The sequence below is a fragment of the Cygnus olor genome, chromosome 2 (assembly GCF_009769625.2).
Source record: "Cygnus olor isolate bCygOlo1 chromosome 2, bCygOlo1.pri.v2, whole genome shotgun sequence".
Lineage (NCBI taxonomy): Eukaryota > Metazoa > Chordata > Aves > Anseriformes > Anatidae > Cygnus > Cygnus olor.
Genome location: NC_049170.1, coordinates 71,092,504 through 71,117,986, shown reverse-complemented (window position 1 = coordinate 71,117,986; position 25,483 = coordinate 71,092,504). Strand labels below are relative to the sequence as shown.

At 39.1% G+C, this 25,483-nt stretch overlaps 1 protein-coding gene across 1 annotated transcript in view; it reads right to left on the bottom strand.

The window, feature by feature from the left end:
• Positions 1–496: 496 nt before the first annotated feature.
• The window catches only part of LYRM4 (LYR motif containing 4), a 96,445-nt gene continuing 71,458 nt past the window's right edge, over positions 497–25,483 (bottom strand). The window contains exon 4 of the mRNA XM_040549902.1: positions 497–851. Within this exon, the coding sequence (XP_040405836.1) occupies positions 789–851 (63 nt within the window). The 3' untranslated portion in view covers positions 497–788. The remainder of the gene's footprint in view (positions 852–25,483) is intronic.

Genomic DNA, 25,483 nt, shown 5'->3' with positions numbered 1-25,483 from the left:
TTTCTTCTACGGAATTCAGGAGTTTTGTGAAAAAGGGAAATCTTGCATGAAGTGATTTGGTACTTTCTGCTAATAGCTGTACCTCAAAAAAATTAGAAAAGGTGTCAGTGGTGAAAACATATTTTAGAGCTCTCAACCTGCAGGTCTTATATTCTATCATATAAATTACTATCTATTCGTTGTTACAGGTAGGGTGAGACGCATTGTTAACTCTTGTTAACTCATTATTAACTCTCAAACTGAAGAAACAAGTGAAATTTTTATGTCAACTCCTGAAATATCAGGGAACGTTCTTGCTCTGTTCATACCATACAGTTTTAATATTTAAAATGAACTATGTATTTAGTGATTTAATTCAGATGCTGTACATTTTTAAATGAAATAGGATCAGTAAGAATTTACTCTTAGTAACTGAATGAAGGGTTTTAAATCTAACACATCTTTCGTGCAAAGTGAGAGAAAAGGTCAGCATCTGAAGAATGTATCTGGTTACAGGTAGTTTAATGAACTTTTATTGCCAAATTGGGGCAGGAACTATTTTATCACATGGGACATACAAGCAAACAGATTTCAGGACTACCTTACATGCTATTGTAAATCACAGCAATACATTTTAGAATGTGTAAAACATAAGAAAATAGTACTTTGGTTGCCAAAAACAGAGTCTCTCAGACATTTCTTTTGCTGAACAGAAAACCTCAGACATGCAGTGACTTTATGCATCTGTATGTGGCACTGTAAGATGCTGAAGATGGTCCAGTGTTGCTTCAGGATCAGTCTTCTCATAGCTATGTGTTTCCCGGACTCTCGATAACCAATTTCTGCGTGGAATACAGTTGGCCAATAGTAACCTGAAATCAAATCAAAATATTAGAAAGCCAAAACTGGAAAGTAAACATATATAATTCCAACTTCACAAAGGAGATTAAAAACTAACCATGAAGTGAGTAGCCCATGTATTATGCTTTTTCATAATGACATTTTCCTATAAGCATTTTTTCTAAATAATATTTTTCATCACCCTAGGCCTTAAGAAAAATAATGAATATGTAAAGTAGCTGCATATATAAGATCTTGAAATAATGATGTTGAGGGATACTGCTCAAAGGCACACTTTAACATTAGAAGTCACTACAGAAGAAAAGCAAACAGCCTCCATATTCAGAAAAATGAAAAGAAGGATAAAATAAAAAACTAAAAAAAAAGTTATTATCAGCAGGTATTTCTGATTACGCTTTTGGGTGGAGAGCCTAGATAAAAATTGCATGGTAGGGTACTGTTTTCCAGCTCACTTGGAACCCTGATTTCTTTGCCTCACAAATGGTGAAAAGTTACCTGTACAGTTAGTTCATCAGTAACATTTTACACAAGCTGGGACGGACCATGAGAGGCTATTCACACTTCATGTATTTAAGCTTTCCAGTGATATGAGGAAATGAAAAATAACTAAAATGCAACACTGATGTTTTTTGATTCCTCCTGTCCTTTTCTAGCCTGCATCGTAACATTGGTAAACTGTAGCTGGCAACAACAGCAGTCACACACAGCTCTTTACTCAACGGTTGAGATGTGGAAGGAAGAAGTTTCATGTGAGTAGGCTAACATAAGCAGGAGAAGACAACATTTATTTTAAAAGTATAAAATTTGGAGTTGGATTTTTAATATTGATTATGCCATTTCTTGCCCCTAACTCTCTCCCCAAGGCCTGGGTACACAGCAGCTCTGTGTTCTTTTCACTGAAAATGTTATATTTAATTAAGGAAGTAGGACAAAAAAGGCAGGTGCATAATTACATGAAGCAGAATATATGTAGCAGAATTTAATACTGTACTAACTATACTTTCTCTCAAAGTAGAAAGAAATACTGAAATATTTTTTTCAGCATTTTTCATTTCCTATTTTTGAGGGGAAAAAATCCTGGCAGGTCTTAAATTTCCTCATATATGCCCACGCTCACATAAATGTAGATAATATTGCCTTTTAGGAAATTAACTATTTAATCTTGATAAACAGCCTTGTCTGAAACATGTAACACATTGATTTTAATTTTGAAATATTCATTAGGTAGGAGGACTTACGAGCCATTCTTAAAGGAACAGCAGTTCTCCTTGCCAGCAAATACTCCACTCTTGAGGCACTCGGAGCTAAGTCAGTAACAGCATATGAACAATTCTGATTATTTCTGAAATTCCTTATGAAGTATGCTGCATAGTGAGTATTTAAAACAAAGGCCATACGTAACTGTGTCATGTGTTACTTACAGAAATGTTAAGCTGTCAACAAGCGTCATCAAACGGAACTCACTGCTTCGGGGTTACACGGCAGGCTATATATACTTCACTTGCTGCCTTACCACAAACCATGCTGTAGTACTTGATTTTTGTATTGTGTGTTTTGGACCCCGAAGAATCTTTAAGCCTCTCCCACACAGCGCAGCAAGTTTAATGGGAGGCTCAGAGAGATTACAAAAATGCTGAAACTTGAATTGCCATTTTTTCTCCACCCACCAGGGAGAGGGATGAGGCTGAGTACGTGACTTCTCAGTCAGTCACACTCAGCCAGGGCATGTGGCTTTGTAGGAGAAAGATGAAAGCTGCTGTTTTTTCTCTCCTTGTGCCAAGAGGCGGTATTATCTACCGCTGTACCTCTTGACTTGAACACAATAAAGTCACAGATGTGTGTGTTGAGCTGTTCCCTTAACAAACCACAGGTTTGCACACATTTCAGAGAATGTACAGTCAGTAACGCTGTGCCCTTCTGTCTTTGCTAGTCTGCTGCAGCTGACATGCTGTTGCCTCACTTCCAGAATCTATTCCATAACATTTTAAGCTGAACTTTGAAACTTAAGTTTTTTCTTTTTTTTTTTAAAACCGCTAGCCTCAAATTTCTTAAGTAATGATCAAGCTTTTCGCTGTTTCCCATGCACTTCAGACAAAACAAATACATGTTCCATTTATAGCTGTTGAAAAATTCACACTATAAACATCAACTGCATCAGCAGAAAGACTGCAGCAGTATTGACACATGGACATTCATTAACCCTCTGAATCGAAATAAAATTCCTAGCACACCCTCACGAAAGTTAAGTCTAAAGAAAGCTTTCCAACAGTGAGCATCACCACGGATCATTCCCCTGAAGCTTTTAAAGAGTTAAGCAGCTATCTGTCGTATTCTTACTTCACCATGCATGCGCATTTAGTTTATACACAGCATGCCATTTACTCTTCTGGCAGATGGCTGGAAGCCAGCACAGAGGTCAGTGTCACAGCATTTTCATTAATCACAGGAAACTGTTGTGGAAAAAGGCTCTACCATTTGCTCGGCAACCTTGTTGCCTGTGATTTTATTTACCTCTGTAAGGTAATGGTGCAATTTGATTCTGCAGGAAAGAATGCATGATAAAGAACCACTCTGTCATCAGGAAAAGACAATCAATAGAAGTATAAAGCTGCTTTTCAGATCTTACTGAATGACTTCTATGTCAGGATGAGTCTGTACTTGATGATTCAATTCTGCCTGCAAAATTCTCTACTTTAAAAATAAGCATGACGCGTCCAGGTCTCAAAACCTGACAATTTATCCTTGTTTGAAGTTTTAGTATTATTCTATACAGTCCTTTTTTTTTCTCGTGAATGTGAAAAAGTTAATCTTGCCTTCCACCTGAACTCAGGACAAGCCATGGTTTCGGAAGGAGATTTGTCAGTGGACGTAAGCGAGGCAACAAATGGGGAAAAAGAAGTTACTGAACAGTAAGCACTGATTCATCCTATAGCACAACTGTTCTCTGCTTCTTATTTGGTGTTTATGCATTCACTTATAAACAAGTGCTTTCCCTTGCTTGTGGCTGGCAGCAGTGACCCCAGGAAGGAACTAAACTATTTCATGCAGTCTTCCATGGCCAGCCCTGCCATACCGCTACATCGGGCCTGAACCCCAGGGGCTGCCCTCCTGTCTGACAAAGCCAGGGGCTTAGATCTTGCAGACCCACCGCCACCACTTGCTACGTACTGATGGATCTTCTTCAGCTTTTCAAGGTATGTGGCATGTCTGGTGGCATGAAGATTTTAGTTTGCTGCTCAGAGCTGAGCGAGAAGGGACTGCTTAGTATTTTTGCAGCTCTGAAAACAAGGTGACCAGGTTTTAATTTTTTTCTGGTTTGCCTCAGTCCTTTTAGAGGGCATGGTTCTGCTCTGAAAAGTACGGTGACATCTTTCCTTGGCAGCTCTGTCTATATTCAAAATGTCTGTCCACTTTAATAACCAGTACCACATTTTATCCTCCTTAGGGCAAAAGTGGCCAGGTGCCTATTTTTTCCCCATGTAATTGACAGAAACGTAATTGAGCGGTAAATAAACTGTGAGTACTAACAAATCCTGCTGAGCCAGCGGAACAAGATATTTCTTGTCATTGTCCCCAAACTACTCATCGTTATCTTCCTGCCAAACCTGACAGTCTCCCAACCACTAGCTACCTGCTTGCGTCAGCTGTCACTGACAAATTTCAATCAGAAAGCCCTAAAACCACTCAGTGAATTTGCTACGGAGCAGATCTGAGCGAGGGTAACATCCAACAGGAAGAGGCAGCGTACAGCCATAGTGTACAGCCATGCGGGTGGCTCTGAAGAAGGATGGCCACAGCATCAGTAAACAAATTCAAAGTCAAAACAACAAGAATATAATCTCTTAGCAGGACTGACACCTAAGAAGGGAAAACACCAATTTAGGTCTCAAACCTTGACAGCATCTTAGCACCTTGCAGAGCTAGATGTTGACATACCTTGACTGAGTTTCCCAGCACGCAAAAATCACCGTCCTCCTATTGCAATCACGTATGCTTTCATGTAAATTAATGCAATATGACTACAGACACTTATAATGGTATCTTTTACCGTCCCTTTCTAAGCAAAATCAATATAAGATTTGTATGGGAAGCAAGTAGAGTGCTCAATGGAGCAAAAAATAAAGTATTTTCTCCTAATGATGTTTTGGGTGTTTATTAATCTCTCTGCTTGCAGCATAATTAAGTTCCAAATCTCCCCATAGAAACTTTATTTTCTATTGTGTTTGTTTAAATCAACTGTTAATCGAGTGATGAGATGGTGCCCAGAGAAACTACCCTTGAATGCTTCCCATGTGGTTTCCCTTCTCTGTCCCTTCTATGCATCACCCCATTTGTAAAAACAAACAAAAAATAACAGTATTTATTTAATAACTCTTCCTCATTTAAAAAGAGTTTCTGAAGTAATCTCTCAGGAGCAATATTCTGCCCACAAAAGCAAACCAGCCCCAGGTTTTCACACCCTTTATTTTTGTGTGATAGACAAAAGCAGGAACAGCCTAACAGGAGATGGCAATAACATTCTTGCTCTGTGTAGAATCGTGTTATTGGTAAAGACAAGGTCTGAACACGTGAAAGTGCCACCACAACATAGGAATGTGAAAACATCATAAGCAAGCAATTCCTTTAGCTCTCAATTATTTAAAAATCAATTTCCTGAGAGAGTCATCATAGAAGCAATAAAAAAACATTTCTTATTTTTTCTTCAAGAAACATAGATGATAACTAAAGTTGATGTACCACAGATGGCTTTGCATATTAAACACGTTTATATACAGATAAATATATATATAGGTTATTTCATATACATGTACATACACACGCACACACACACATATATATAAAACAATCTCTACATAAACACAGCAATCTTCTCTCTTTTGTTGCACATTTGCTTGTAGGGAAGAAATAGTTCCCTTACTACATTCAGAAATCACACAAGTGTTTTCATGGTTATTAGGGAAAGAAAGTCCTGTTTATTAATGTACCTATATCATGTACACACACGTTAAATCAGCTTGGTTCGTCTTGTTGCACCTGAGAAGTTGACAGTTTTATTTTACAGGCACACTGCTGAACCTCAACTAGGAAGAAAAGTCACTGATGACTCCACAGTCATACCACATATACTGCTGGTGATCCTGGCCCCTAACACCATACGAAGAACTCACCCTTTTCTGTTTTCTTGCACCATGATTACAAAATGCGTATTAAGTGAATACTGACAATAACAGAAATGTATGAGAATAATGATTACTTGTAAGAGCCAGCCAGTGTCATAAGTTGTTTACCTACTATCTTTCCTGTTGGACGATGTTGACCAATTTGCAATCCTATTGCAAATGTTAGTAAGTGGATATTATTGTAATTACAAAGAATTATCTTTTTTTCTCATACCTGAAATCAGATATGTTATGCACAACACACTATCATAAATATTTTCCATATTAACTAAAGCCACTTTAATGGCTTTTATACAAATATAGACAGCAATTTTTGAAATGACTTTGTAATGCAATAATAAATACACCAATGTGGCTCATAGTAATTAAACCCAAACAGCAAACCAAAACCTCATCAATAACTGTTCAGTACTTTACCAAATCTTTGTGTTGATGTTAAATGCTGTAGCAGCAGACTTATTTATTTTTGCTTAGGAAAGAGGGATGAAAAAACTGCATTTGGCTCCTTAAAGACAGTTTAAACACAGGTTCTTTACAGCTCAGTTCTTCTGAGCTGGAATCAGTATAGAATAAATTATATGATTTTGGAGACATTTCTTTTCATTTTCAGTGATTCCACTTGTTCCAGGAATGGGAAAGAAAGTGAAGGGAAGCATGATGCTAAGAAGTTAGACATGTTGTATATTCTGCTTTTACCTGTGTGTTACAAGTGCTGTTTTCTTTGTTCCTTTGAGCCAAAACATCTTCTACAGCCAGTGCTACAGGAAGCTTTTGAAAAGGCAGGAAAATAACTTAACAACCATTTATTCGATTTTCAGTAAAGAAGGTGTGAAGTAAAGTAAACTAGCTAATAGTCAAGAATTTCTCTGAAAGTTATTTCTCTTCATATTGATAAATTATGTAGTTTTGCTAGAACCGTAAGCACAATTGGCACGTTTTTACTCAGCCCATCACACATAGTATTTATTTAGTGCTTTTATTAATCTGTTCTGGGGGTCCCCCTAAAGAGATACTCTTCAGCAGAGAATCATATCTAATCCAGCAGTGATTAACACAAAATACTGTAGGCATATATACATATATACACAAGTGTATGATGAACTACAATTGCAAGATACTCTTCTTTTTAGATGCTATTTCTTACTAAAAAGAGGATTTATTATTATTATTATTATTATTTTTTTTTTAGAAATTACACAGACGTGCTGCTATCCTTACAGACAAAGTGGACATGACAGATATGGCCTTTGCTCCAAATAGCTACACACTTAATATAGCTTGAAATAACAAGTAAGGGTCCTAAACAGAAAGAAAAACATTGGAAAGACAAGTGGACAAGATCATGTGCTCCTTTAGTAAAGTCACACTGTTTCACTTCTCTTATTTCCTCCAAGCCTCTTGGCCTGCAGGAAAAGTGAAGGTGACAGGCAAAATGCCATCTTAAAAGCACGTGGGGCAATACCACAGGTGGCAGAAGCAGCAGCCTGCTGCAAAGGGGGAAGAAAAGGAGGAAGAGGCATCCCTCTACTGCTGCAAAGGTGACCCTCTATGGATGGCAGAGTGGGTCACAGGAGTGCAAGCAGCAACTGAGCTGGGGCTGAAACAGCCAGGTGCAGGTTTGAGATGACATGCACCCAAGGAAGAAACAGATCTGCAGACTAACCTGGAGATAGCTCGCTGACCCTGCGAGATCTCTGCTTGCTTTCCATGTACTGGCAATCGCTGGGCACACACCTCTCCTCTTCCTATTTGTTGCCTGCTATCATACTTCAGTATCGTGCCTTATCTCTCTCGTTTATATATGAAACCTCTACCACCACAGAGAAGATCAAACTCTTCAGAAGACCAAGTGCAGAAGCAGCAGCTTTTCTAGAGTCAGTGGGTAAGGGGGAGAAAATATAGCCTGAGCTCTTCCGAACATAGCATGCAGAACAGAAAAATCACTTGGCTAAGATGCTGAGCGTGGCAAGACAAGGTATACAAAACATTGGTACTTGAAAATACAGAGAGCTAGGCAAAGACCTGGATAACACTGAGTGTGGTGTAACAGGTACTCTGGTAATGCTGACACATTTGGTATGGAAATGCCCAAGCCACACAAAGAGAATCCTGTGTTTTGTAGCAGCTACATAAACAAAATTAACCAAAGTCAGTGGGAGTGCCTGCCTTACTTTTTTGATTAGTATCATACAACAGCCACTTTCTCAAAATACGTATTTTGCACTATATCCAGTAAAATACCATATTTTGTTAATGGCCTTTGAGCCACAAGAATGTTTAAAAAATACATTTTTATCTCCCATTGGTGCTTTATTCTGGGAGGTAAAAGACGCAGCGAGCTGCTGAATTTTTACATGAATGTGTATCAGCCACAGTTTAATTATTTGCTGCTTATTATTATCATACACGTCTGCTTCAAGACTCCAGATTGTCCTCACTTGAATTGCTCATGCTGGTTACAGGATGGCACCAGGTACACTGAATTTTGTAGAGCTGAAGGATGCTTTAGTACCTTTTCAAAGTCTTTCAACATTTTGAAAAAAAGAAAAAGTCAATCCTACACCCCATACACTTTCCCAAGACCTAAGACACATAAAAACTCTTTTTCTGTCCTTCAAGAAAACTAAAGCTTTGATAAAAATAAGAATTAAACTTATTTTTACATAAAGAACAACTTACTTTAATGTTCCCACGTCTTTCTCTGCACTGATGCTACCTTACACATACCTCAGACATGACTACTGAGCTTATCTGTGTGCACATTCAAATGACATAATTAAATTTGAAAGAGCTGAATTTATCTTTAGAAAATATATTCCTATTTCCAAGATAAATTTTCTGTTGGATGCTTTGGATTTAATCTCTATCTTCACCCAGAAAGTAGCGCTTCATCTATTTAAATATTTACTTGTCAAGTCCCTATTGCTGAGGCTAATCCAGCACTTAGCTGATCTGTAAATGTATTAGGAAAGGAGTAAGAGCTTTTATTTTTCTGCATTAACAAGACTTCCGTTTTTGGCAAAATTCTAACATATTACTAAACTACAGTCATCTGTTCCTGACAGAATCACAAAGATAATTTCCTTGTTTATCTGACTCTCTTTGATGGAGGATATCCAAAGTTTTTTTTTTCTTGTTCAGCTGTCATTTGCATTTTAGTATCTCCAAGTCCAAATCCCACACCTGAATGTGACCTGCACTTCAAAGAGCTTTTTCTTTTCTCTTTTTTTTTTTTTTTTAATGGAAGCATTACAATGGAAGCTGTATAAAGCACACAACATGCTTGCTTTCACATCCTCAGGGGGCCAGAAGCGGTCCCTCTAGCTCTTGGGAAAGACTTCAGCATTTGGAAATTCAGCTGGAAAAAACATTGCCTGGACCGTCACAACTCTTCAAATCCCTGAGTAGGGAGCAGATAAGTATGTTGATGTTTTAGAGCTAAGGATGGATTTGCCAAATTTCAGCCGAGGTTTGTGACTGTGTGTTATTACTGTATAAAGACTGTAGCATGGACAACCTGAGACAAATTCTCTGGTTCAGCTCAGTTTCCAAAGAACACCTAAGACAAAAAAATGCCATTAGGCAGCCTCAGCAGAGGCTGTAATTGCAAACTGAGGGTACCACTCCATCACTCTAGAAGATGCTGCAGGTGAAGGTGTGGAGACTGCGGTCCTCCTGCACCTTTCACCACCCAGCACCAGGCATACCCGGGGCAGGAGTCACCCTCCCTGCCTCCAGTGCAGAGGCGAACAGCTCTCGGCACCGCACAGGGACGGAGCCAGGCCCTCAGGCTTGAGCAGGCTCAGATTTTGGCCTGTGTCCTCTCATCAAACCACTCTTCAGTCAGCAAGCTCACATGCAACTTGCTTGTTGAATGCGTCCCATGCACAAATGAGTTAATTTCCCACTGCTCCTCAGCCCGGCCCTTTTCACAAACATTAAAAAGAATTAACGAGGGAGAAAATAATTATTTGCAAACCCTCCAGCTCTTGAGCAGAAGATATCTATGTGTGGATAAAGGGTGTATCTTACACTTACTTGTTTAATTGGAATAAACTACAGCAGCACTATTTTCTTTATTTTTTTTTTTTTGGCTAAGATAAATTACTGGGTTTAGCACAGCTGGTAAAAGCTAATTCTGTACACACAGTTCTTTTCACTAGTGTGGGTGGCAAAACATTTTCAGCAACTGGCTTAATTAGTTCTTCCTTCTTTGCAATAGCACAGGACAGTTAACAGGAAAAAAATAAAAAGATTTAATAGAAAACGTGGTATAAGATAATCATGTTTGCTCCTCTGGTTTTGCCAGATCTCCCTTACTTACTGTCACGCTACGCAGAGGCTCGCCCTGGTATTTCTCAGCAGCGATAACAATTAGCAGCAAGAGGCTAGCGGTTATGCCAAATATAGCCAGGGAATAACCTTTCCTCTTCTGCACAGGACATATTCGAGCATTCCTCAAACAAAATATGCCGTCCAAAAGCAAGCAGCACAGCGACGGGAGCGCCATGGAGGGCTTTCCCCTCTGCAGAGCTGCCATACTGCCTGTGGGTGGATTATTGGGGAACGACTGGGAAGCCCGTGCTGCGAATGAGACGAGCTCCCGAGCGCAACCTTCCCAACAGGGATCATTGTACGACAGAGCCCAAGGTGGGTGCCAAGCACAATCATTTCAGCTTCACTGCTCCCAGCATACAGCACGCCAGCCGATGGCCACAACCCAGCTGAAGCCTGAACACCCCCAGCACAGGCACAGACCCCTCCATCCATCCCCTATCAGCTGGAAAAATGCTGGGGGACTCTTCCAGCAGCACAGACACGGAGCGCCTACATCCCACAGCTGCCAGCAGGATACAGCTTCCCCAAGATAATAACCGGGGCTGGCAAAATATGCTTGACCTCCTGAATGCCAGAGGGAGAGAAGGGTAAAGGCCAGAAAGGGCAGAGGCATCTGTACTTACCTTCATTATATGCCATTTAGGAAGCAGCCAGGACTTTTTCTTCTGGCTGTTTTGTCTCAAATGACTCTGGAGCTACACTACAGCGAGTAACAAACCCATTTAAAAACCAATCCAAAGAATTACAAGCCATTACAAATGTTTCTCCTTGTCCTCACTAGACTGAAGAAAGGCAGGAGTATGAAACATTTCTCTTATGAAAAACTGAATGTGGAGGGGGAAAGCCAAATTAAAACTGAAGGACTGTTTTAGGAAGACAAAATAACCAATTAGTGAGGAAAACTTTCAAGATATCTTCAAGAAAAGTAATCAAACTACAAATAACAGTGCTTTCCCATATTTACTGTTCCTATTTTTTTTCAGGGTATTATTTTTACATTTGCCTATTCATTTCTTTTGGCAGCAAGCAGAAGATGGTGGAGGGCTACTCCATAGATAGCATCAGGCAGACTGATTAGGAACAAGAACCCATCAAAACTTCTTGTAACTGCTGACAGCTCATTTATGAGCAGTCTGATACTGAGAAAATTTTCTAATACATACCTCTCTATAAAAGTTGTTAGAAAGTCTATGAAGCTTTGGTCCTTGGAAGTTTGTTGCTAAACTTTGAAAAGACTGTTTAAAAACACTTCAGGAAAAAAAAAAACACAACAGCGAAACAATAACAGATGATTAAGGGAGAGTACATTGAATCTAGGATTTTGTCAGTGGAAAATTCCATCTGAAATAATTTCTGACATGACACTTCTCATTTTTTCTATCTTGACAGGTTACATATTTCTTAGTATTCATGTCTGTATGAAAACATTGAACCAAAAAGGGAAACTAACTGACTATAGAGAGAAAAAAACTTGCACAAAAGCTACTATGAGGGATATAAACAGAAAGCTGAGATCCGTTCAGTGCCTTGAAGTACTAATCATCTCAGAGTTACTTTTAACAAAAGGAGAGTAAGATTAACTGGCAAGAGATTAGAAGTGATTATTTAATATATGCAATGTATTTTGTTCCTTAACATATACACATTACAAAAAAAGTCTTGTTCGTTCTATGCCAGATTATTTACTTTGCCATTTAAAAATACCATATAAGCCTTATGAGTACAAAAGAAACCCCCTTTTGGGAAAAAACACAGGAAAGTGAGCCAGTAGATGGCATTGTGGCACTTCAAAAGACATATCAGAAAATCCCACTTAAAAAAATGCAATCCTAAGTACTGTGTTTAACCACTTACTGCTTAACCAATGTGGTATCTTGCTCCTGCTCAATGCTACACATGCACAACTGAATAAACAAAACCACACTATGTAGCTGCACTGTCATATTAGCCCTGAAACAAATCTCCTCTGCTCTGGTTCCTAAATCCAATTAGGTCCGTATGCTAGAGTTACAATCCCAGATTTGAAAAGATGATCCTTATTTGATGGCTAATGCCTCATGAGCCATAGCCATCAAGGTGATACCAGAAAGGATGCTTTTAGTTGACAAGTATTTTCTAAAAGGCAGTCACATACAAGATCTTACACATCAATGCAGATAATATCACACAAAAATCCACTGCAGAAAAATTATTTTTTAAGGCATAATATCCTTCCGGTGTATCTTAAGAATACTCCCATTTTCTTTCAATTAAACTGGTGATACGCTCTCACAGCTATGGAGGAGAAGACTGCGGCGTTAAGGACCTCACTTTCTTGTGTAACGCACCAATTTTCTGTTTTGCTAAAATCACAACAAAATTGAAACCATCTTGAAGCACTAGATGTACAGAAAAAAAACTCAGGAATTTACTTTAAGACTTATACAACACACAGAAAAACTTATTTCAACTTGCGGTTCGCAGTTTGTCTGCTCACTACTTCATGGACAAACCTGCTTTCCCTGGACCTGCTCTGAGCAGGGGTTGGGCCAGAGACCTCTGCAGGCCACTTCCAATCTTACATATGGATGTCTGAGGCTTATGTATAGACGTCCCTCCTGTCAATCCATGTTTAAGACAAGGTCTGGTTTCACTGTGGTATTTGACTTGTATCCTTGTTCATAACAAGAAGAATTCAAGACAGTGTAACCAAATCTGCCTAGCTTAGGGCCTCTAACTTAATTCAATAGTGTTCTGCAAGTGACAAATTTTCAGACTTCCTCCATGTCTCTTCTAGACTAAATTAAAGCAGTCTAGTTTTCCTGAAGGAGAATTTCCCCTTCAACTCTGCATTTCCTGATTGGCTAATACATGAATTATAAAACAAACAAGCAATGGAAACCTCATCCACAAATTAAAAGAACAGCTCAAATATTTTTGACAATTTAGTGTGTATGTACAGAACCATCAGGCTCATTTGACCAAAACAATTTTTGTATGTGGAAATCCCCCTCTTTGAAATTTAAGTAGCTTTTAAAAACACAGAAGAATATGAGAAAAATCTTTCTGTGACGCTAGTATTACTGTGAATGTTTAAATACTATAAATAAATGAATCCCTCCTTTCCAGAACAGAGGGGGTCAGGTTGGACTGGAGCACCCACCCGGGCGGACAGTGTGACAGTTCTTTCCTCTCACCATCACAGACAGAAGTGGTCCCATCTGTAGAGGCAGACAACAAACGTTACGATTCCCAAAGCACTTTGAAGAGGAAAGAATGGCAGAGAAGGGAATGGAAGCACTGCTGTTCTGGGTGGGTTCAGAGCTTTTTCCAGTACGTTGTCCCCACCACTGGTCATCAACAGGTCCTCTGAGAGAGGCAGCACAAACATGACAAGTACATATTTATCTTTCTTCTGGAATGCCTCCCCTGCTTCCAGCGACCAAAACTTTTTGGCAAATTCCCGTCCATGTAGCTGCACTCATACCATCGTGATAAAAGACTCAATTAATTTGTCTCACCCGTGTTTGAACCCATCCACATGCTGGCCTCCTCAGCATGCTGTGGCAATGAGTTCTAGGATATAAACTGTGCAATTCTGTTGAACTCTCAAACTTGAAGGCTACTCATTTTGCCATAGAACTTGTAAAAATGTCACTCTATTTTTACTTTCTTCATGCTGCTCAGCAAGATTCTCCTCTTGGGAGAGCTTTCAAGCTTCCTCATGGAGATACCTTCCTTTATGCACAACTATCCAGAAATCAGGAAGGAGGACAGCAGCCTATGGAAGCACTACTCAACCAGCTAACGTGTGTGGCCAGGAGCAGTGAAAGCAGGACTAATGAGTGGTATCAATTCTAGACAAGCTGCAAGAGCACATTGACATTTGCAACCAATCTGACAGTAAAAACTGGTTCATCTAGGGAAAGGCTACCTGAATGACTGCTCTTACTATTATCAATGCAGATCTTGCAGGATTGTTGGGAAAGCAAAAGAAAGTCCTCATGACCATGGAAGGAAAAGTGCACTGAGGCTCACCTCTTCTCAAAAGCAAACACAACAGCACTAGCTACTTCACTGCCAGGGACTGGTCTGCAGAAGGGACTCCCTAAGAACAGAGCACAACAAAATTTAGGAGTGATGTTCAGGGTGTCCAGCTGCGCCTACTTACCCCAATCTGGTTCAGAAAGTCTCTTGTACCAGGGTGGACCCTTGGAATAAATAAAGCATGACCTTGCATGGTGACCTCCAGTGTTTGGTGGCTAACAGGAAAAGGAAAGCATTCTTCCCCTCTTTTATTTATGATATATATTTGGTCTTGTATCCTGTGAAGCTCAGGGCTGGGGACTGCCATAAAACCAGTAGGAAGATGATACTGGGTCACCTGATGGTTTTGAGTTCCAGAAAGTTCATTTCTACCTTAAAATTGTTACACACCTGTCCGGCCTATACCTAAATGTGACTTGAAGAGGACACTACTTCGGTGTTAGTGAGAAAAGAAACTTAGTTCTTTTCTTGTGTTCATCAGTTATGCCTTGCTGTGAGAGAGCTTGATGAGGAAGGCAGTCTGTCTCTTTTAAGAAAGACATTTTTTTTGCCAGCAAGTCCTGTCTGTTTTGCCCTTGCAACTGGATCCGTGGAAACTGATTTCTTCCCAACTACATCCAAGTGCGTGAACTTTTTGTCCTTTGGTATACTTTACTTGTAGACATCAATTCTTCTTGTATGGCCAACACTTTAACAGCATTAGAGTTGGAGCACGTGTGAAAGCACTCATACTCTGATCATGTCACGTGGTTTTCTCAACGCATCCAGCAGCTCATGGTGTAACGGCCAGACCCTGCCAAGCAATTCCAGCTGTGTCCAGTACTGGTTTTAGAGAAAGTCAATTTTAGCTAACCCCAAAGATAAGACTACTTTTTTCAGATGTTTGTTGCTTCAAAATTCACATTGTGAACAATCTGTATAAATTACTGTTGAAAAGTCTTAAATTAGCTTGGTGCTGATTCACCAAAGCTGAGGCCATTGTTTAATCTAGCACCAGAGGGGATTTTCTGAGACTATGTAAAAATGGTAACAACTGTGGTTGTGCCACAGGCTTTCATTGCTCTTCCAGGTCAAAATTATAGTCAGAACAAAAACATCTGCCCTTACTTGCACAGATGCTGGGAAGATTTGTGGTAGAATTCACATGAAAGTTGTCCGTACAATTTTCCCCTACTGTTCCCACCACTTGCAGGGCTGGTAACTATTTGCGAAAGAACAGCTTCCTATCCCATACCCAGCAACAACCGCACAACATCTGCACCATGCGTAGAGTTCAGTCTTATGGTTCCCTAAGATTGGAGGCTCCCCACTGACAGCATCTGTCCAAAAGGGAAAGCAGATGGCCACCTTCTCTGGACTTTTCTGCCCAACTGACCTAGTGCTCTTTACACCAGTCACCTGGGCAGATTGAAAGCAGGTTGATAAAATCCCTTGGGTAAATTAAAGAGTTAATTATGTGACAATACTCTTGGTCCTAAACATTGGATTAATTGTTGGGGATCTGTTTATAGTTTCATTAAAAGAGCAGATTATCAGAGAATGTATTACTATCAGGATACTACATTTGCTAATTTGCTGTATAATTCTAGGGTTAATTGACAACTTCTTGCCATTCCTGAAATCAGTTAGACAGATTTTCCAGGCGCTACAGCACTGCCTACAGCAAATCTAAGCCAGGTACAATAATATCTACTGCCCACAAATACAAAGAAAAAGCTCTCAGCTCAGCAAGAATTATGTTTCTTGAAAAAATAAAATAATAAAGAATCCTAAAAGTTGGTGCATAGGATCTTCTGTACAAATCGGCATTTAAAGACTAATGCTTCTCACCTTGTAGTAAGCTCACAATCCAATCAATAGATACATTCATATATATCAACAAGGAAAAAAATACGAGTAACAGCCAGAAGTAGAGGATGCTTAACCCTAGGATGCCTTCCAATTAGGAATTTCTTTAAACTGCAAGCATCCAAGTCAAATTTAACTAATAAGTTAAAATTTTATTATTTTGATTTTTGAGCATTTACATTCTCACCTCTGTAAACTCATTCTTTAACTGCATACTCAGTTATAGACCACTTCTTTCAGGTGGTATTTCACTTCATTTTCCCAAGCCTGGTAGGGTTTTATGGTTACACTGTCTGCATTTCTGCTGGCAATAACTTCTGAAGCTGCCACCTCACTTTTACAACAGGGTAAAGATATTAAGTTCTCACAAGTTCCTAAGATACTAGGAACTACCTACATGAGAAACCCAAATTAATAGCTTCTCTGAAGGAAAGGTAACAGTGTCAAGTGCAGTTCTTTCTGGTTAGACACCAGAGAATCAGTTTGGAAGAGAGAGGTTGTAAAATGCTTCAACTACGGTGTAAGCTAACACAAGACCTCTTAAGGTCTCATAAGAGAAACATGACAATTGAGCCATGAGACCCAGCAACACAGACAAGCAGATTTCATAAACTGAAATGTTCACAGTCTCTTTTTAAACTTCAGATCCTGGCGCAGTGACTGTGTACTTCCCTCCCTCTCATTACTGGCCCCCACTTTCAAGTGCTGGCTAAAATCACCTTCTGCTCGACACAGGGCAAGATCCACACATGACAGCCTCAAACAGAGGCCACTCATCCCCTGCAAAGTCCTTCTGTAGCTTGTCCCATGTTCTGAAGCATGGTAAACACCCACCCTTCTCCCTAAGTTTAGATACAAGCTCTTCAGCATCTGTAGATAGGAAGCACCCAGCACAGGAGCTGAACTTGCAGTGTTGATGTTATGGGACATAAGATCGATTTCTTTCAGTCACAGAGGAAAATGTTAACTTGTTAAAGGACGTTGTAAGAGACGGACAAAACTCACCCTAATTACTACAGCCTGCCTGAGTAATTATGCAAGTGTTAGAAAACTCCACGTGCCAACCGAGGAAATTGGTCTTACAAACAAGAATGATAAATACCATACTTGCATCAAAATATGTTTTTCCTTTCAACTTCCAACTAGACAATAACAACTTACAATACCATTTGAGGGAGAAGCTTTCTCAGGAAATACACTGGGAACTCATTTATTGTTTTCTGTAGCTCAAATGATCCTTGACACAGTTCCTCCCCAGATCTTTCTGCCTGCTGCCCACCCAAACTCTGACACCTAGGTTCTACAAGGAAGCCAAGTCTCCTTTCGGCACCAAGGGCATGAGGAACTACACAGCAACTCTTTAAGCAGTAGTCTAGCAAAAAAAAAAAAAAAAGCATAGAGAGAAAGAGTCTGAGCAGATACACTATTTGCCTTGGCCCAAGTCAGATTACTATATATACTTCAAACCTGAAAAGTGAATACTTTTTTTTTGAGTATTTCTCTTCTTCTACTCTCCTTTACAGAAACATGCAGCCCCTTTACATGATGCAGGCTGAAGTAAAAGTAACCTTGCTGAAGAGGCATCACTTGTATGTAATGGAGCTTGAGTAGTTTATTCATGCAAGAAACCTGTTTTCTGTGAGAAAAGCAAGGATGGGGGGAACCAGTCCAGGAGGAAGCTCTGATAGGGAACCCTAGGTCCTTGAGCAGGGGGTCCTAAAGCAAAAATCAGTCAAATGTGTAGAATAAAATGGTGCTCTACAGTGTCTAGTGTTCCAGTTTGATGGTATGGGAACTGGGGGAACAAAGTATTTCCTGAGGTGACTGCACATTGTCACTTACAGGCCTGTTCAGCAACACCCACGGACAAGGCCAGAAGCCAGCAGCAGCAGTGTGCCACAGTGAATGCAAACAAATAAAACAAGGCACGGCTCAACGTCAGACAAGAAGAAACCATCTTTTGAGGGGTAAAAAGATACTGGCAAAGACTGACATAAAATGAAAATGATCCATTATTTTCATAAGTGGCAGGAACTTTCCAGCTATTCCAAAACAAAGTAAGGCCCTTTGAAGTCAGATACCACTTATTGCTAAATTAAATGCTAGGAAGGAAAATACTATAGATGAGCACCCAGAACATTAACACACTGCATTTCCTTTTACATCCGAACGGACATCTTTCTACTGTTAAAAAGTTGATGTTCTCAGTGTTTAGAGTGTTTTGCTTCTGCTGTGAAAAATATAAGAAGGAAGGTCCGTGGCCTTTTGGATTCTTTGTGCCAATAATGCCAGTCAATACTAGCACGTAAGTTTTTAATGATTCACTATACTGTTTGATTATCTGCTCCTCAAAACCACCTTAATTAGCAGAAATATTGATTTTACACTGTTCAAGCCTAACAAGCTTAAGAAATACGAGCTGAAAAAACTAGTACTGAATAATAATAATAATAAAATAATAAACTGATATAGTAATAAAATCATAACAAAAAGAATGCGTGCTTCTGGATATAAACTGAGTTGCAGTGGATAACATTTTAAGGAATTTTAGTTTGAATCCTGCTGAGGCTATCATTTATACAGTGCTGCCTTGCCAAGCAAGTCACCAAGTGCTCCTTGAGACGACATGGTTGCACTGCTGTCACACTGTACTGTCTGGTTCAAAATATTCTCCCTGAAGTATAATAGAGTCACAGCATAAAGCAAATGGTGCCAAAGGTCTAGCTGACAATCTTTTCTTATCAAGGAGAAAAGCCACCTGGTCCAAACCCAGATTTTAAAAAGAATGACAGAAAGTTAGTGTTAATTCATTCAGCAATTTTCTTTCTCCTCACACATTTTTATCTAATAAAAATATACTTTCTCCTTCTCTTTGCAAGAAATTCTGAGCACTTTTTCAGTCTTCAAAACCATATCATAGTTGAAGTAAATGGACACGTTTTAAAAAAGAAAAAAGAACTGCAGTCTTCATAACTAACTCAACGAGATAGACTTTGAAGTCTGAAAGGACAAGTGAATAAGTCAGCCTTACCTTCAGTTTTAAGCATTGCCAGTGATTCCCGAGATAAGCTTGTGACAATTTACACTACAGAACTTTCACTTTTTCAAATTCTCCATTTGCACAAATGTATTTGAAATAAAACAGTAGCCTTCTTCTACAATAAAAGATTAAATACTCTCATTAAATGCCCAGAAAGATGATTTAGTTGAAGAACCTTGTCATTTCCTATGTCTTAGTAACAAATAAAAAAGAGACACCCCCTCTTTCCCTTTTCTTTAAAGGGCCAACCTACAGTAAGACAGTACTCACAGACAAGGAGGGTGCAAACAGTTTTTAAGTAAAAAGAACACATTTTAATCCATTCTTCCCTGACAGTAAATGTATCTTTCAGAAAAGATAGAAAGCATGTCTTAGCCTTATGCAAAGAGCCAAAGTAAATAACTAAATCCTGGCTAATATTTGACAGTTGCTGCCTTATGGAAACACAGAGGTTTGCAAGGATAGCAGCAGAATGATTAAACTGTAAAACAGTATGTCAGCTGTTGAAGAGATTAAAAATCAACAGTCTGTATAACAGCAACAAGAACAGAGATGAACAGGGGAACAGTAAGTGGTGGTGGTGGCATCTGCAACACCAGAAGTGTGTGTCTAAAACACTCTTGAGTTCTTACTTCAGCTTCTAAGTGAGTATCTCTGCTAAGGTTGAGCCCATTTAACAAATTCTGCCTGAACGTAAGCTTGGCATCTGACCAGTTGGAGTCGTATACAGAATGTAACACAAGCAGGACTTCAAAATGGCACCTCAGGCCAGAGCGTACACCAACACATTTCCTTCCTGTTTGCCAGGACCAAGGCTCCAGATTTTGACCAGAAGAATGTATCATAGTCAGAAACAACTGGTGGAACAGGCCATGGAAGGTATTAAAACCCTCTCATGGATGTATATGTGAAAAACATGGTCTAAGGAAATTTTCTTATTGCTGACAGTGCTCATTCAGTTCTACCTGTTAGAAAAGCTCTTCTAGGTCCTAACACAAAAAGTATACCAGCAGTTCACCCCCAGTTTAAGTACTACCCCCAGCAAGCCACCCTAAATGACAATTCATGAAAAACTGTATAGAATGTCAGCATCGGTCAAGAGCCAATACTCTTTGAGCCAACACACCCCGTTATCAACAACAGGCAGCTGAGACAGTGGCAGCTCATTTTAGGATTCCAGGCTAGACTGGGTACAACTGCAGTCACCCTGTGGGCTTCACAGGAACAGTGGTTAGCAACTTGTTGCAAGCACAAAATGATGTAACAGCTCATGCTTTCAACAAGCTATTTCAAAGTTTTTCTTTTCTTCACATTTTTTTTGTCTTTAGCTATGCTCTCATTTTCCTTTCACTGACTTTACTGAGAAGATTAATGATGAAAGTGAGATCTACTGGAACTTGCTTCTGTATATGAATTGTACCTTCAGAGTTCATCGAGGCAATGGAGTCCCTAAGGCTGCTTAAAAAGCTCCTAATTGCCGTATTTCAATGGATGCAGTGTGTTGCTTGTACTGATCTTCAGCTACTTACCAGTAAAACATTTACTTATGTTCCTTAATTAGTAGAATTTACCAAGACATTCATGTAAAGCCGGACAGGTAGATGCATGGGCTTAATGAGGTGGCAAATAATGCAAACAGAAATAAAGTATTACCTGTTTATTTACCTGTATTATTTGAAAATAATCAGGTAAATAGATTCATATAAAGAAAGCAGTGGTATAGGTCATAATCAATACAATTTTAACAACTGAAATGGACTTGGTGCTTATTCCTACCTGTTACTACAGTCTCCAGTTCTCATTTTTTAGTGTTCTGTACCAGCTTCAGCACTGCAAACTTGTAATTTGAAATGTATATTTATTTATGTGACTGCACATTTCGTTGTAGGTACTTCAAATCATATTGCCAAATGGATCTGTTAAATTTCACAAGTTTTCTGTGTATGCAATGCATAATGTAATGCAATATACTAACTTTCCAGCAGTCAGGTCCACTTGACATTGAGAAGAATGTTGTCAGCATTCACAAGCTACTTTCAGTTTCTGCTGATCAAATGCATGTTACTGTCTCTGAGTCAGGATACACAGGGCAAACTGATACAATTTGAGAAGAGTGAACCAGAGGACCCAAAGAGCACACAAACAAAGGTGAAACGTTACTAGTTTGTCTAAAATATTAATTACCAATTGTAACTTCTGTCCTTACAAATTTTTCTGTTGAAATAACTTCATGGTCAAAAGGGAGCAAGAGAACAAGATAGAGGTTGATAATTTCTAATATGTATGATGATTTACAACCAATCAAGGACAGGGATTTAGTCAGGTCACTATTCCCTTGTCATTGTCCTGTTATTGAGAATTGTAAGAGGACAGATGTATTTAGGGGATCTTTTAAGAATGCCAGCAAGGAGATTCCTAAACAGTATTTTCTTGCAACCACAGAGCAACTTAGAAATGTCCTCTTGTAGTTCAACTATGACTGCAATAACAAACACAAAGGTCCTGCAAAAACAAACACCAAGTAAAAATTGCTGTTGTAGTCTGCAGGAAGGACACAGCTTAGATGTGGACGTTACAGGCACACTGTCCTGGCAGATCTCATCTACCCATGAAAGAGGTTAAAACATGCAAAACAAAAGTAACATCTTCAGATGTCTCAAGACCTGAAGCATGGACACTGAGTCATACACCTACACTAGGAGTTAGGACTTCCCAAATTCTGAAAATTTCAAGTTCCTGTAGAAGACGAGAGGCTGTGGAAGAACAATGGCAGAGGCTGTGCACATAAAGGGAAATGATCTAACTCACCAAGTTCTCCAAACTGCAATTATTAGAGGATAATACCTGGTGGACATCAAGTGGGGAAATTAATGCATTTGGTATGATCTCTAGCCTCTCAAAGCACGCATTGTTCCAAATAGCATTATCACAGGTGAGCAGGTAGGTGTGTAATGACTAGACTACCTTGCATGCTCAAGTTCTTAGGCATGAGACCAACGGTTCACAAACAACTCAGAGGCCAAGTAGAACTTTTGTCACTATTTACCATAAAAATCAAAATCTGCTTCTCTTAGGGATAACGTACCAATACAACCATTCAACAGTCTCTCAGATACCAGCTGACTGCCATAGAAGTGAACACAAGCGTGTTACTTTCCCTACAGCCTCTGGTGTTCAGGTGTGGTCAGGTCAACAGGCAGTGGAAGAAACCCCTGCTGCCTTCATGGTTCTTATAGTGCCAACTCACCGCATGGTGCAAGCAACTTTGGGTATCAGGAAAAACATGCTGGAGGACAACGACACGTGGAGTGTTTCATACTTCTGGTTTACCAAATCCCTTCACGGTTTGTTGTTACCCAGCATCAATCCAAATTGTAATAAAGTTGATATACAGCTATTCAGTCATAAAACTCAAAACTGACAACATGAAAACATATACTAAAGACACAGGTGTGGACATAAAAGGAAAGCTACAATTAACCTATCTACACTGACTGGGAATACACCTCCCTGCTCCCAACCTCCTTGTGATGAATGATATTCAGTCTCTCTCTCTTCAGCAAACCATAACTTAATATATCACTTTTAACTGTCGTTTTGTATATCAAATGCATGACAAATGTTGGTGGCCTGAAATCTAGAAGCACTTTATTATGTTAAATGAAACAAAATAAAGTCCACCCTGTAAAATACTAGTATTTTATGCCAAACATATTAAAAATAATTTCACATCGATGAATACAATAATCTTCTTAACCTTTATAAACAACATTTTCTACTAAATGATCATAAAGCCATTTGTTAGTGCCTATCGTGGTTTTCTTCTTATAATTGCTACAATGTAGGCGTCCTTGTACCACAGACAGGAAAAATACACAAGTTTCTCACGCTAGAGCAGAAGAAAAGAAAATGCAGGGGTTCTGACTCCATTAGGTCCCCTCACCTTATTGGCTTTTCTCTATGGCCATGAAATGGTTGCTGCAGAAAGTACAGATACCTGCATATGTTGTTCTCACGCTGCTCACAAACTAAATCGCAAAACATTATCACCAATCTACTTTAAGTTCTTATATATTTTAATTAACTAACTGCAAGCAGGTTACTTTAATGCACAACCCAAATTCCCTGTGCTATTTTCCTGGTGTATTTTCTAAATAAGCGTACAGTGGCCTGGGAGGCCTGGAAAGGATAAGTAAAGAATAAGCAAAGAATAAGCAAATAGCTTGCCTTCATTTTTTAAATTAATTAATAAAAATAAAATAAAATTCTCAAGTTAGAACAGAACTTAGTCAGGTCTAAACTGACATTTTCTGCAGCAGAAATACTGCCTAAGCCCTTTCAGAACTTGCTTGCATGCCAGAGCAAATATTTTCATTTCATTGAACTTGCTAGGCAACTCACCAACGTAAAGTATATGGTAAAAATCCTCTCTAGCAATATCAAGCCTGGAATGTTTATTAAAAACATTTGCAATCCATGAAAACAAATGCTAATTCTGCACATATTCAAACTATGAACTCCACTTTGTGTATTAAATAGCACAACAGAACCTCATCTAAAACAGATTTTCGTATTGGAGAGGAAGCGGTGGTGGTGAGTGGGCGCTCTTCTACACATTATCGCTTAGATTTGACCTTCTGAGCCACCCCTGACTAAAATTAGCAGGTTTCATTTTGAGCTTGTTTGGATGCACACCGTGCTATGTTCCAGTGCTCTACAGCAGAATTAGCAGTAGGATTTAGAAGCGTTCTGTGGTGTTTTCTTAAGAGAATATAAAGGGACATAAGTTAGCGCAGAGGCTGCTGTACCATCTATACCCTTCTTTGATACACCTAACATTGTGCAGGCTTAAATGATTACACTTTTCCACCTCCACCACCAAAAATTATATTTGTATACCACTGCAGCCTCTAAATAATAGAAATATCAGTGTAGACGAGGGTCTATTATTATGTTTGTATGTGGGACAGCTTATTTAAAAATAAATTACATTCAAGGTCCCACTTCTTTTGTATAACTAGTCAATTTAGAAAAAAAAATTGTTCTTGCATAATATGATTCTTTAAATCTCTCAAGGTCACATCTTGTTCTTCTCTGACTCCACGGTTGCCTCCATTCTGATAAGCGAAGGGAACAGAGCTGAATGTTATATGACTGAACAAAGAATTGTTATCCAGTTTCACAACGTGGTTGAACATAACATTCAATGGTATTTATTTAAGCAAGAAACATCTTTCTGAAATGAACTGAATTCATAATGACTGCTGTTGTGTTAGTTTGTTGACAGGGAATTTTACCCATTCTTGAGAGAGACCTAAATGTGAAGACTTCTACAATACATAAAACCAGAAGCAAAAATTTTTAGTGTAACAATGGAAGGCAGCATGAAACATGCCTGCCCTTTAGAGGCTGATTTCTGGTATTTCTAGTGCTGAGCCTCCATATTACATACGAAGTTGATAGCAAAATAGCTGTTACTGCCTTCATGATAAAAGCCTGGCTCTTGCAAAGACAGAATACTTCCTTATGTGGGTTGCTATTTGCTGGGATCCGATCCACATTTCAGTGGAATTCTACCTCTGCAAAAGTGCTCTGAGTTTTCTTCTTGTTCTTGAAAGGATTAGAGAGGAAATGCACACAGACAGACTGTTTTTTGAACACTTGACATTTTTGACCAAGAGTTACAGCAAACAGGAAAGAAACAAAGGACAAAATCACAGTCACCATCTTAACACCACACAAGAAGAAAGATTAGACAGAGAGATCAAACACCTTGCATCTCTAGAAATGATCTACTGGAGTCTGGGGTCATCTTTATAAGCTTTTCCAGAAAAGCAAAACCAAAAATAAAACAACACAACAATGACAAAAAGAAAAAAAAAAAACAACAAAAAACACCGACCAAAACCAAAACCCAAACCAGAACTAACCCAAACAGAAAGAATACCAGCCAACCACCCTCCACTGAGCCCAACTCCCTGCTTTGATTTTTACCTTCTTTTATAACGGCACCCAACTATCAGGTTGTAAACACTGTGCAAGCAGAAAAATAGCAATGGTTTTCATATTGTTTTTTTTAATGCCCTTTGAGCTGAAACTGTCCTGGACCACAAAAGAAAAAAAAAAAAAGGAAAAAGGGGGGAAAAGGGAGAGGAAGAAATGTGTGAAGAAAAATCGAATTCACTAAGGCACTTCCCTGATAGCCAATTTC